General features: G+C 41.1%; 1 protein-coding gene across 3 annotated transcripts in view; it reads right to left on the bottom strand.

The window, feature by feature from the left end:
* IMMT (inner membrane mitochondrial protein) overlaps window positions 1-13,569 on the bottom strand; it is a 49,407-nt gene that overhangs the window by 4,427 nt on the left and 31,411 nt on the right. For 2 of the 3 annotated variants that reach the window (XM_079941430.1, XM_079941431.1), the window contains exons 8-11: window positions 12,079-12,182; window positions 9,042-9,177; window positions 8,379-8,508; window positions 2,404-2,627 (exon numbers count right to left, since the gene is read on the bottom strand). In XM_079941430.1, coding sequence (XP_079797556.1) covers window positions 2,404-2,627; window positions 8,379-8,508; window positions 9,042-9,177; window positions 12,079-12,182 — 594 coding nt within the window. Of the gene's footprint in view, window positions 1-2,403; window positions 2,628-8,363; window positions 8,509-9,041; window positions 9,178-12,078; window positions 12,183-13,569 lie in introns of those variants that run through there. The other variant, XM_079941432.1, reaches the window with a different exon arrangement.

Here is a 13,569-nt window from a genome sequence, read left to right as displayed (position 1 = left end):
TCCTGCATCACATACTCCCCTGAGAATCAAGAAATCCGAGACCACAGAAATAACTACAAAGACTTGGGATCAAACACAGCTTCACCGCAACCATCTGTGTGGCCTTAGGGAGATTATTCATCTTCGAAGTCTCCATTTTCTTGTCTGTGAATAATAATGCCTACCATGCAGAACTGTTAAGAAAAGTAACAAATGTCTGACAGTTACCGAACACAGTTTCTCTCAACAAAGAAAGCTCCTCTGAAACTGCTTATTTTAGTATGAATTCAGACTCAACACAGGCCAAATCAAGCCCAAACTATGAAAAGCCTACAATGTCTGGCCTAACAATTAGCCGTGGGTCATATTACAAATTATTTAATACTAATTACCTGGAAATCATAACTTCCTTTTTCTCAGAAACAATACAGTTAATAAATGAATCCATTCGGTCAGTGCATAAATATTTACGCAGTGCCAGCCCTGTGCCAGGCAGTGCCTACTGTAAGCTTGGATGCGATGGTGCTCAAGGCAGACAAACTCCTTGCTGTTTTGCAGTATACATTTCAAGAGAGGAATCAGTGACAGGCAAAACGGACATCTCAGACTGTGATACTTGTTTTTAAGAAAATAAATAGGGCAATATGAGGGAAAGTAATACAGAGACTCTATTTTAGATTGAAGGGAACAGGACGGGGCTACCCCAGGGCAAAAGACGTAGTCAAGGCACCAACACAACAGCAAGAAAGCCCAAAGTACCTGGTACACTAGGGAAATAGGGAAGTAAGGGAAGCCTGGCTCACAGCAACAGGAATGAGATCAAGGGGCTTCTCTGGTATAAGTTAAGAATTTGGATTTTATATTAAATACAGTCGGCAGTCAGTGGAGGCTTTTCAGCAGCATAGTGTCTGATGAGAACACATTTTCTAAGGACCACTTGCCTGTGTAAATAGACATAGAAAGATGGGCATGCAAACAGGGACCCTGTTAAGACGATACTCTGAACTAAGGTGGTGGTGACTGAAGGAGAGAAAAGTGGAGCGTTTAGGGATTTATTCTGAATGCAGAGCTGGTAGACTCTGTCAATGGTCTGGATGCAAAAACTGATGGAGGAACAACTGAGCATGATTTCTAGTTTGATCAATGAGTGGATGGAGGTTTATTTAGAGAGAAGCAGCTGAGGGGCTGGGAGACAGTTTGGAGAGAATCAAGAAATTTGTTTTGAACATGTTGAGTTTGAAATGACTACTGAAAATCCAGCTGAAGACATCAAGTCAGCTGCTGGACAGCCCTTGAAGCCAAGGCAGAGGTCAGAGCCAGCAATATAAGTGTCAGTAATAGACGGTATTTGAACTTCAAGGCCACAGGACTAGCAAAGAGCACCTGGAGGCAGCTTAGATGGATAAAGGGTTTCAGAACAATGCCAGTGCACGCCGCTATTTGAAGGCTGAGCAAAGGAAGCCAAGGAGCGTCAGCAAGGCAGGGGGAAAGGCCAGCAAGTGTGGGGTCTGGCAGCCTAGGGAAGAAAGAGCTTCAAGGAGGAGGAAGTGGACTTCCCTGGTGGCGCAGTGGTTAGGAATCTGCCTGCCAGTGCAGGGGACATGGGTTCAATCCCCGGTCCGGGAAGATCCCACATGCCGCAGAGAACTACAACCGTGCGCCACAACTACTGAGCCCGCGTGCCTAGAGCCCATGCTCCGCAACAAGAGAAGCTCGCAATGAGAAGCCCACGCACCGCAACAAAGACCCAACGCAACCAAAAATAATAAATAATTTTTTTTAAAAAGGAGGAGGGAATGGTCAACTGTGCAGCTGAGAAAATGCGAAGGTAGGATGAGTAGTCAGGTTCCCAAATCAGCCTGTAGACACCTATTTAATACATGATGTGCTCAGACAGAAGACTACAGCTATTTCATCCATGCTTCACCACTAACTACTTAGAAACGCTTGCAGAGAGGGGTCCAGCGGTTGGGGCTCAGCACTTCCACCGTAGGCGGCACGGGTTCAATTCCTGGTCAGGGAACTAGATCCTGCAGGCCATGTGTTGCAGCCAAAGAAACCCCAAATAAACAAACAAAGAAACAAAAAACAACCCTTGAGGAGAAAAATATACTCGGAATCCAACAGACTCGGCACTGCTTAAGGGGAGAGAGGCTCCACTGGGAAAAGGCAAGCTAGATAATCCTGGATGACAGCAGCTCGTTACTTTCTGACACTCCTGCATCAGCTCAACGTAAAGGCTCTCTGCTAGACCAATCCTTCCCTAGAAGTTCTGACTAGAACAAGGGCCAAAGTTCCATTCAAGAGGGGGGTTGGCCTGACTTAACAGCTAGTATTTTAAAGTCAGTGACTGCTGGTATTATCTCTAGAAGCAAACAAGTTAGATTCACTTTAAACATTAGGCAGTTTTGCTCATTTCTTTACCTTTCTGTCCTGTTCAGCCTGTATCTCACTTCTGTGATGTTCTAATGCTTTTGCCACTGCAGAGTCAAACGCCCGCTTTTCCTCCAGCTTCTGTTTCTCCAAGGCTAAGGCAATGTGCTGCTTCTCCGTGGCTTTCTGTTCGGCCAGCGCTCTGTTCAGCTGGTCGATGCGGCGATGCGCGTGAGCAATCAGGGAGTTTAGGTCGTCGGGGGACAGCCTGTCGGCTAAACAAAACCACATGAAAATGTTAATGATTTCACCAAAATCATACATCTACGAGGTAACTTGCCTCAACTGATTGTAACTTAAACAGCTAGGAAGAAAAGCCAAGAGGAAGGAGCTGACATTTAAAAAGAGATATAGAGGCTGCCGTGTAATCAGAAATTCACAGCTCACGGCCAGCAACTAAGCATTTTCAATCCCAAGCAAAATAATTCAGGGAGGCCTCCAAGTATAGAATCAGTTTTTTTCCAGGAACCCAAATGAGCAGTACTTCCAGTGTGAACTGATTATACATTGGCTTTATAACTCACCATAATTCTGCCTCTAAGGACAAAGCTTACAATTAAATATAAAGCTTACAAACGTACTCACTTCTACATTTTCTGCTAAAACGTGAATCAAATCCAAGTTCTCTCAGACTTTTCCCTAATAAGAGTTTTCTACTTTTTCTTACACAGATAATATGATCCAGGACAGGGATCTGCAGCCAGAGCTGTCCATCAGAATCACTGGTAGAGCTTTTAAAAATAATCATACCCAAGGATTCTGATTCTGATTTTTTTTTTTTCTTTCCCCAATCTCACACTCCAGAAGTGTTCTGATATATTACCACAGGTTAGGAATTATGGCTCTAACAGCAAAATAAAGAATATGAGAAATACTATGATAAACAACTCAATTCCACGATACGTAGATTGAAAAGCAAAAAACGAAGTGAGGATGAGAGATTTATTGACCAAATTCACCATGTGTAGCTCCTCTGGATACTGATTTGAACAAAACAACTAAAAACACTCATTCTATAAAGTGATTAGGGATATTTGAACACTTAAGAGATATCTTTGATGACATTAAGGAATTATTGTTGACTGGGACAATGGTATGGTCATCACATTTTTTTAAAAACATACTGAAAGTTTTTACAAGCTGAAGAATATAATGTTTGGGATCTGCTTCAACATAAGTTGGGGGAATAAAGGAGACAAAACCAGCCATGTGTTGGTAACAGCTAAAGTTGGGTGATGGGTAAACAGGAGTTCATTATAGTTTTCTTACTTTTTAATGTTTCAAATTTTACAAAATAAAAACTTAAATATATATATTTATATAGATATATATCTATACCTTTATAAAAGATATATATCTTATATATATCTTTTATAAAGATATATATAAATATATCATATCTACAGGTTTCCAATCACATAGTGAAAACATTTTTGTTCCTGAGAGCACATGGATGACAAAAATATACAAATCAGATTTATCACATGCAACATAATTCTACTTTAGATTAATTTAGACGGTTTAGTATAAGAATCATAGGCAAAACGAAAAGACTTGAGTCTTTTAACACTCAAAACAGAAGCCTTTAAACATAAAATACACATAATTACTCACCTAGGTCAGAAATACCTACAAAGAAAAAGTTTGAAAAAAAGTAAGTACATGTTTCAGTTATTAATCATTAAATAGGAATATCCAAAAGAAAGCAAGAAGGAACCAGAAGCTAGTAGTAGAAAAAGCATATTTTGGTACAGGAAAGTAAAATGATGAGTTTATTTCCTAAAAATTTTTTAAAGGATCAGAAGACATTATATAAATCAAGGTAAATTCTAACATTTCAGAAAATAAGAGAGTCAATGATATTAAAGTAGTCTTGGTTTCTGGGACTCAGATGAGTAGTTAGACTCATCTCTAACTACTGTTGTAAAGCAATCAACTTGGTTAGTTTTTACATGGAAACTACAATTCTTGTTTATCCTATTTGCATTAGTTCGTAGACTATTTCACGAAGGCACAGTCCTGACTGTATTCTCAATACCACGCCTCTCCTAACATTGCAAATACTTATAAAATTAATTTTTCTTCTTTGGAAATTTGAAAACAGTGAACTCACATTAAATTTGTGCTTAATGGGTGCAAATTAAACTAAGAACTATGACTGCCTGACGTGGCGGAAAGGAAAAAAAAATAACATTCTGAAGAGTTCGGATGATGCTCCCCGCCACAATCACAAGTGCCACTGCGTGAAGCCCTGACAGGAGAGGACCCGCAGCCAGTCTCCTGCCTCTCAGAATAAGCTTCTTAATATCCTGGGTATGACCCTTGGATTCAACAAGTTCAAAGACAAGTATTTTTCATCCAAAATGGCTCTAAAAGTTCAACTACTTAATCTGGTATACAACCAGAGACACAGGGATCTGTCCCAATGCTGCAGGAAAAACCGGCAAAAGATGGACAAGGTTAAGAGATAATAGGTCAGTGTCAACGTGGCACGCAAGTATGGCTACATATACTAGTCTACTAGCAATAAAGGAAATGTCCCTTGGGAATACTGACAACCTACAAATTGCACCTCATTCTCTCATCCTGGCAACACCCATGCGCACACCTCCTAGTGGCTCCTCCTCCCTCCTCCCACAGTGGTATCCGCTATCTGAATATAGTGTTTCTCACTCATTTTGTTATACTTCACATACGCATGCAACCTTAAACAATATAGAGTTTCATTTTACATGTTCTTAAGCTTCATGTAAGCGGTATCCTATTTTACATATTCTTCTGCAACTTTTTGCTTTTCCTTAACATTTATGTTCAAGAGAAATGGTCTGGGTCATTCATTTGCACTGCCATATGTGTGGTATTTAACTGTCTTTGATTTTTCTGCTCTTACAAACAGTGCTGCTATAAACATTTTAATGAATCTTCCTGAGCACCTGTGTGAGTCTTCCTGAGCTCATACCTAGGAACTGAACTGTTGGATCGGGAGTATATACACTGTCAACTTCACTAGATACAAGTTATGGTTCAACAGACCAGTTGCTGGGAATTCCCTGGCAGTCCAGTGGTTAGGACTCAGCGCTTTCACTGACAGGGGCCTGGATTCGATCCCTGGTTGGGGAGCTAAGCTCCCACAAGACGCACCGGTGCAGCCAAAAACAAAACAAAACAATTGGTGAATGACCACTTCTAAGTCTCTTTCCTATTCCTCATTTTCAGTGCCCTTGGCATACACACTGGGTGACCCATATCACTTCGCCCTCAGATTACTCCAGCAGCTTTGAATAGCTTCCTTACCCTGAAGCATCCCTCCCTACGTCAAACTCACCCTCAAGCTCATAAAAATGAATCTTCCTACTTATGATAATCACATCATCCCTCTTCTCAAAAGCTCAAAAGGGGGTCCTGTGCTGCCAATACGAGTCAATCAGCCAGAGAACAGTGAGGCTAGTAGGTAAGAATGAGATCCTGGCACTAGCCCCAAACGTGGACAAACTACTTAAGCCCTCTGTGTCTCAGTTTTCTCATCTATAAAACGGGCATAATGATAAAACTCACCTCAAAGGATTGTTATGAACTTTAAAAAAGTTAACTACATGTGAAGCACTCAGAACACAGTGCTAGAAATAAAATAATGCTCAACAATGTTAGCTAAATATTGTTATGTTTGCCACTGTGCCCAGCTATGGAGAACACAGAAAAAGTACTAGACAGATAAGTATCATCAGGATACTTATAACTTAGGGAAATAAGACTAATAAGAGAAAAATAACTGGTAACACAAATCAGTACTAATGAGCTTAGTATAGGTCTTAAAAGAGTTCAGATTTCAGAAGCGAGAACATATATTGAGGGCTGAGGGAATCATGGAATAAGTCACTATCCCCAGAGGGACACAAGCAATCAGCAGCACTGGCAGGAAAACTCTGCAGCTGTAGGCATGGCTGGAAGGGAAAAACTTCAGCAGGTGCCATTTGTACCTTTCAATCTATTTAAAAAATAAGAAATTAAATGGAGGTTGCCTTCCTCCCTCTAAAAAATAATCCAAAGATTACACTGCAGAAGATTTTCCCTTTCTATACGATACGTTTCTTTCATGCTGGGTCTTTCAACCTTGGTACTACTGACTTTCTGGGCCAGACAGTTAGTTGGAGGGGCTGTTCTGTGCACTGGAGGGTGCTGAGCAGCACCTCTGTCCTCTACCCTACATGACAGCAGAACCCCCCAATGTGACAAGTCTGTCTCCAGACATTGCCAAATATTCTCTGGGGGCAAAAATGCTGAGCTGAGAATGCCTGCTTTAATGTTTTCATGCTTTACAATGGGCAATTTTCTAATCGGCCAAAAAAAAAAATGTTTATTTTATTTATTTTTATCTTGGCCGCACCACACAGCTTGCAGGATCTTAGTTCCCTGACTAGGGATGGAACCTGCACCCTCGGCAGTGAAAACACTGAGTCCTAACCACAGGACCACCAACGAATTCCCCCCGACCCAGGTCCCCAAATTTTTTAAGCTAAAAACTTCACAGGCTGGCATGGAAAAATTAGTAGGATTTAGCCTACTGGGAAGACCAAAGACAAGTATTTTAGATGAGAGAATGCAAATTTCTAGGGATGGCACTCATAACTAACTCTCTATAGGCAAAGCCTGACCTGCCCTTTCAACCTTATTTAATTTACTGCAGCCAACCTAGACTCCCTACTGTCTACCAACGTCAGGTTTAAGCCAAGGAGCTTACATCCAACGGACAGAGATACACACACAACAAACAAAAACCAGTGAGTAAGTATTTCAGAAGGATTAAAAAAAGGTAACGTGGTAGAGTGACTTGTGGAGGAGGATGTCTCTGGGATAATCACATCTGTCTCAGTTGTAACCTCAGTGAAGCCCAGCCCTTGAAAGAGTCTGGTGAGGGAAACAGTACAGATGTGGCTGAAGCAGGCCTGCTCAAGGACACACTGTCCACACTGTCCCCTCTGCTGCTAGTCAGTTCAAACAAGTTTAACCAACAATGTTCAAATAAGACTGACTCACTGTTCCCACACTAAACTTTGTGTGATTCTCCATTTAATCCTCTCTTACAAATCCTGCTTTTATTTTTTGCTTTGACAAGAATCTGGTATCTATCTCCCTCTTAAGTGAGTCAACTACATTAAAAAAAACTAACTACATATCTGAGTTAATAACAGCCTTGACTCCACTTCTTGCCATGACATCTCCTTGGTTGGCTATGATGCTGTGAAAATTCCTGCACTGTCTTTATTACCTGAGCTCCTTAGACCAGCCACGGTTCTGTGATGCAGCCTTGACATCTTCACCCCAGAGAGGTCTATAATGCCAGTTCTTCAGGTGCTACCTGATGTTCAGTTTCTAACAGACGCTGGCATTTAAGAAGTACTGTTTTGATTTTGTTGAGCCTGGTAATCTCCGTGATTCTTATTACTCTCACAGAGCTTCAAGGAAATGTGACTATTCCCTGCAGTTACAACGTGTAATTGTTGAGCCATCAAAGTTCCATGCAGTCTGAGCTATTTGCAAGTTGAAGGCCACACAGCAGATTTCCTTTCCACCAGCACCCCTGGGTGAGTTCTCAACCACAGTGTTGTCACAAAGCAGTCATAAGGTGTGCCTTAAGTAATTCATTATGAATATTTTTAAAGTCACGAAGGTTTTGAATAATTTTACATATATATAATATGCTAACAGAGTCAAGGTTATGTCACTTCACTCACTTAGATTCCAGATTACACTGGCTGGAACTTGTGTCCACCACGGCTAAACCAGGTGTGTCACCTGTCACAGGTGTGACTGAAATAAAATGTGGAAAACACGATACTGCGTATCAGATGAGATGTGCATGCCAGAGGGGTTTAGACTAGAGAATGGAGCTGAAGCAAGTTTAGATCAGTTGATCAGTTGTTAAAAAAAAAAAAAAGGGAAGGTACCAACACTTCAGTTGTACTTACTCATCCCTTTCCACCCTGGCAAGACTTCCGGAGTAATACTGTCCAGTTCTCGTTTAAAGTCATCCCGGGCTTGGACTACCAGCTCATGATACTGAGACACAACCTTAGCCTCAGACTGAGCTGCCTTAACCTGAACAGATACAAGGGGTATGTGGTTAAAGTGAACAAAAAGTACCATGAACATTCCAAAATACTCTAAGTCATAGTCATTTATTTATTTACATTTGGTTGTGAATATATAAGCAATATACAGAAAGAAATCTCAAGCTCAGAAAAAGGAACGTAATTCTTGTCTTTGTTTCCTTCTAATTCTATTCAAATGCCATGGACAGGCCCTGTCCCATCTCACTGTGCCCCTGTCCCTCTTTCTCTGGGTCACGGGAAATTACCCATACACATCACAAATGCAGACTTGTGAAATTTCCATAAATGGTAATGACCAAGAGCAAATGTCTACCTATTATAAAAAGTATCAACAATACTGAAGAATCCACTTTGTGTCCAAAGCAAGTTTTTAAAATTAGTTACAACTAATATTCTTTTCAAGGGAAAAGAGAGAAAGATGATAGGAATCTTACTACATTCCGGAATTCTTAAAAATCCTCTGACAAAACAATTACATTTAAAAATAAAAAATACTTGTACAAGATCTAAGAAACACACCTTTTGGACCACATTATCCAGATCAACTATCATGTTGTGAAGTTTCCCCTCTGCAGCAGTTATATAAGATTTGGCCCCAGCAACCTCTTCTTTCTTTGCATTTTCAATTACACTTTTCATCTTCTCTAACTCTTCTCTGGAAACCAATAAAACAAAACAAAGGTTTAGTATTAGTCCTTATCAACTTTATTAAAGAATATGACAAACAATTTGTTAAGTCTATGAAAAATTTAATTTGGAAAAAACTACTCAATGCTTTTTCAGTCAACAGGCAGAGAACCTTTCCTCACCAACAACTGAAAACACCTTGGTGAGAAGCTAGATTTATAGAGTGAACCAGACGAGTAGCATGGTGTACAGGAGAACACACAGGCTTCAGAACCAGAGAGACTTGGATTCAGCTCCCAGACCGGCCTCTCCTTTGCTGCTCACCCTTATACAGGGAGTAGAGGTAATTCATGCTAAGTAACTTGCACAGTGCCTGCTACATCAGGAGCACTCAATAAATGGCAGCTTTTGCAAGGATGAGGTTGACTCCCCTGCCAATGAGAGCTTGAGGAAAGCAAAGGCAAGGGAGGAGGCCTAAGAGCTCACTAAGCAAATAGCTGGGTCTTCAGGAGCCCTCACGATTCAGGCTGGATGGACTATGGTCTACCCAACCACAAAACACAGAACTCAGAGCCCTGACTCATGGTCTACTGATGTGAGCATAATGCCTTCAATCTCCTAAAAGATATGCTGGCTTTATGAGAAGGCTTCTCTTTCTCTAAATATTTTGTTAAGACAGCAAAATTTTGAATGACAAATATTGATTAGGTGGGCCAAAAGGTTTGTTCAGTTTTTTCCATAAGGTGGCTTTAGTAGCACTTAAACAATTTTGTTAGATTGTATGTGACAGCTGTCGTATCAGCACGCATTAAAAAAAAGAATTATCAGGGCTTCCCTGGTGGCGCAGTGGTTGGGAGTCCGCCTGCCGATGCAGGGGACGCAGGTTCGTGCCCCGGTCCGGGAGGATCCCACATGCCACGGAGCGGCTGGGCCCGTGAGCCATGGCTGCTGGGCCTGCGCATCCGGAGCCTGTGCTCCGCAACGAGAGAGGCCACAACAGTGAGAGGCCCGCGCAAAAAAAAAGATATATCAAAATTGGTGAAATTTTTGTGTGGCCATTTTAATATTGAAGGTGGAAGAAAAAAAGCAACATTTTCGGCATATTACACTTTATTTCAAGAAAGGTAAAAAAGCAACTGAAACGCACAAAAAGATTTGTGCAGTGTATGGAGAAGGCGCTGTGACTGATCGAACGTGTCAAAAGTGGTTTGCGAAGTTTCGTGCTGGAGATTTCTTCCTGGACGATGCTCCATGGTCAGGTAGACCAGCTGAAGTCGATAGCGATCAAATCGAAACGATAACTGAGAACAATCTATGTTACACCACACGGGAGATAGCCGACATACTCAAAATATCCAAATCAAGCACTGAAAACCATTTGCCCCAGCCTGGTCATGTGAATCGCTTTGATGTTTGTGTTCCACGTAAGTAAAGCGGAAAAAAACCTTCGTGACCATATTTCCGCCTGCGATTCTCTACTTAAATGTAATGAAAACGTTCCATTTTTAAAACAAATTTGTAATGGGCAATGAAAAGTGGATACTGTACAATAATGTGGAACGGAAGAGATCATGGGGCAAGAGAAATACACCACCACCAACCACACCAAAGGCTGGTCTTCATCCAAAGAAGGTGATGTGTTTATGGTGGGACTGGAAGGGACTCCTCTATTATGAGCTCCTTCCAGAAAACCAAACGATTAATTCCAACAAGTATTGCTGCAAATCAGACCAACTGAAAGCGGCACTCGACGAAAAGCATCCAGAATTAGTCAAAAGAAAACGCGTAATCTTCCATCAGGATAACCCAAGACTGCATGTTTGATGCCCAGGCAAAAACTGTTACAGCTTGGCTGGGAAGTTCTGATTCATCCACCGTATACACCACACATTGACTGCACCTTCGGATTTTCATTTATTTTGGTCTTTACATAATTCTTTTTTTTTTTTTTTTTTTGCGGTATGCGGGCCTCTCACTGTTGTGGTCTCTCCCGTTGCGGAGCACAGGCTCCGGACGCACAGGCTCAGCGGCCATGGCTCACGGGCCCAGCCGCTCCGCGGCATCTGGGATCTTCCCGGACGGGGGCACGAACCCGCGTCCCCTGCATCGACAGGTGGACTCTCAACCACTGCGCCACCAGGGAAGCCCTACGTAATTCTTTTAATGGAAAAAATTTCAATTCCCGGGAAGACTGTAAAAGGCACCTGGAACAGCTCTTTGCTCAAGAAGATAAAAAGTTTTGGGAAGATGGAATTATGAAGTTGCCTGAAAAATGGCAGAAGGCAGTGGAACAAAAGGGTGAAAACACTGTTCAATAAAGTTCTTGGAGACAATGAAAAATATGTTTTTCATTTTTACTTGAAAAACCGAAGGCACTTCTTGGCCCCCCCAATAATAATTCCATCATGTTGATGAGAGCCCTTTATTCAAATGTAGGTTCCCATTGTCAGAGGTTGATCTTGTACCTGGTTTGCTTGCTTGATCCTAGTTTTAGCCAACTTCCAGGAAAGGTCAAGGTGGCATAAAACTAGACTCATTATACGCTAACTACTTTGGTAGTTAAGGCAAAGAGACTGTGACATACTCTTTAATCTCTGATAAAACTGCTCAAGCCATCCCAGAAAAATCTTGAAATGATGGCAGAGCCTTGGTAAGTCTGTAGAACACGTATCACCTAAATAATAACCCAAAGAAAAACTTGATTTTTATACAAGATCTTTTATATAGGCTTCTGCCAAGTTTATTTTGGCTGGGTTATATATCAATATTTTATTCCCTCTCTCCCTTTTAAGCTTCCGTGCTCCTATCACCAATACAGTACAGGCGGAGAGGGGAGGGAAGGGTTTCTCTGCCTCCTCTTTCTATGCAGACAGTACAAAGAAAGCCACCAGGAGGCCCTAATTACTTGTTAAAGTCCATGAGTAATTACTTGGCTTTGAGAAGGGCATCGGCAGCCTCATCTACTGCCTTTCTGCGTTCCTTCAATGCACCCTCCACTGTGCGCCACTGAGCTGACTTCTTGTCACCTGCAATCTAAACAAAAAGTTTTAATTATGTAAACAAGAATAACTGCTATTATTGCCACAATAACATGACTAAATGCATAAAGTAGTGACATGAAAGTCAAAGGTAAAAAGTTATATACACTATTTCTCCGGAAGAGGAACTCTTAATCTAATGTTCACGGACAGGCTCAAAGAAATCCATGAACCGTCTCCCGTCAACCACCCGCACCAAAACTGTAAAAGACCGTGCTCCAGCGCACATGATATTTTTTATCAGAGTCTCAAAAGGAGATATGAAGCAGAAAAGATCAGTAAGAACAATAACTTGTCATGAATTGTTTGTTGATTAAATCATTCTTCAATGAAGCACCGGTGCTTAAAATTTTCTTATTTGCAGGTCTACTGAAATCACAGTAAGAATAAGTAGAAAGTTTACCCATTTGTAGGGTCCTTACTCCTCCAAAAACATTACCCTAAAGAATGACCCTCCATAATTTTTAAGGAGAAAATCAACTACTGTCAAGAACCCCACTCCACTCTGACCTGACTTCTACAGAATGTGTATTTTTATATATATATATATATATATATATATATATATATATATATATATATATATATATATCTCCCTTGCAAATTCCTTAGGCAGGTCTAACATGTTTTGCTCCAGCACTGGAACCGACTGCCACTTCTTCAACTGAGCAGAATTGGCTAATACTTAGGCGATCCATCATACCAAAACCAAAACCACCTCTAACACTATAATCACACTCAGTGCAGCAAGATGCTCACACAAGAGAGGTGTAAGAAAGCCAATCACTGAAGGCGTGGCATAGGCAAGTCCAGCTTGCATCCCCCTCTCACTTTGCATCATATAAACAATGAGCAGAATGTTATTTGGAACTGTTTCAACTCTTTAAAACTATTTTTAAAATTAGTTATTAACTATTTTAAATGACATTTTCCCCTCCCTTTTCTTTTGCCAAGTACATACAGTTTAAAGTAGTATATTATGTGTAGATATGAAGCAAAAACCACCTTATGGCTTCTCTTCAAAGTACAGTTGACCTTTTAACAACACAGGTTTAAACTGCATGGGTCCGCTTATACAAAGATTCCTTTCAACACAGTACTACACAGTCTGCAGTTGGCTGAATCCACAGATGCAGGAGGGCCAACTACGGGACTTGAGCATCCGTGAATTTTGGTATCCGTGGCGGGTCCTGAAACCAATCCCCTGCAGATACTGAGGGGTAACTATATACTATGCTAGGACCTTAGAGAGGAATAGGAACATGCTAAATTACCAAAGAATGAAATATTTTTTATCAAAGAAAAAAATGACTGAATTGGTTCAATAATTATATTTCAAGTTGCCCAAAGAGGGCCACTACAGGGGCTGCTGCACACTTAAA

Source organism: Stenella coeruleoalba (genome assembly GCF_951394435.1).
Source record: "Stenella coeruleoalba genome assembly, chromosome: 13".
Taxonomy (NCBI): Eukaryota; Metazoa; Chordata; class Mammalia; order Artiodactyla; family Delphinidae; genus Stenella; species Stenella coeruleoalba.
This window is presented reverse-complemented; position numbering and strand designations above follow the sequence as displayed.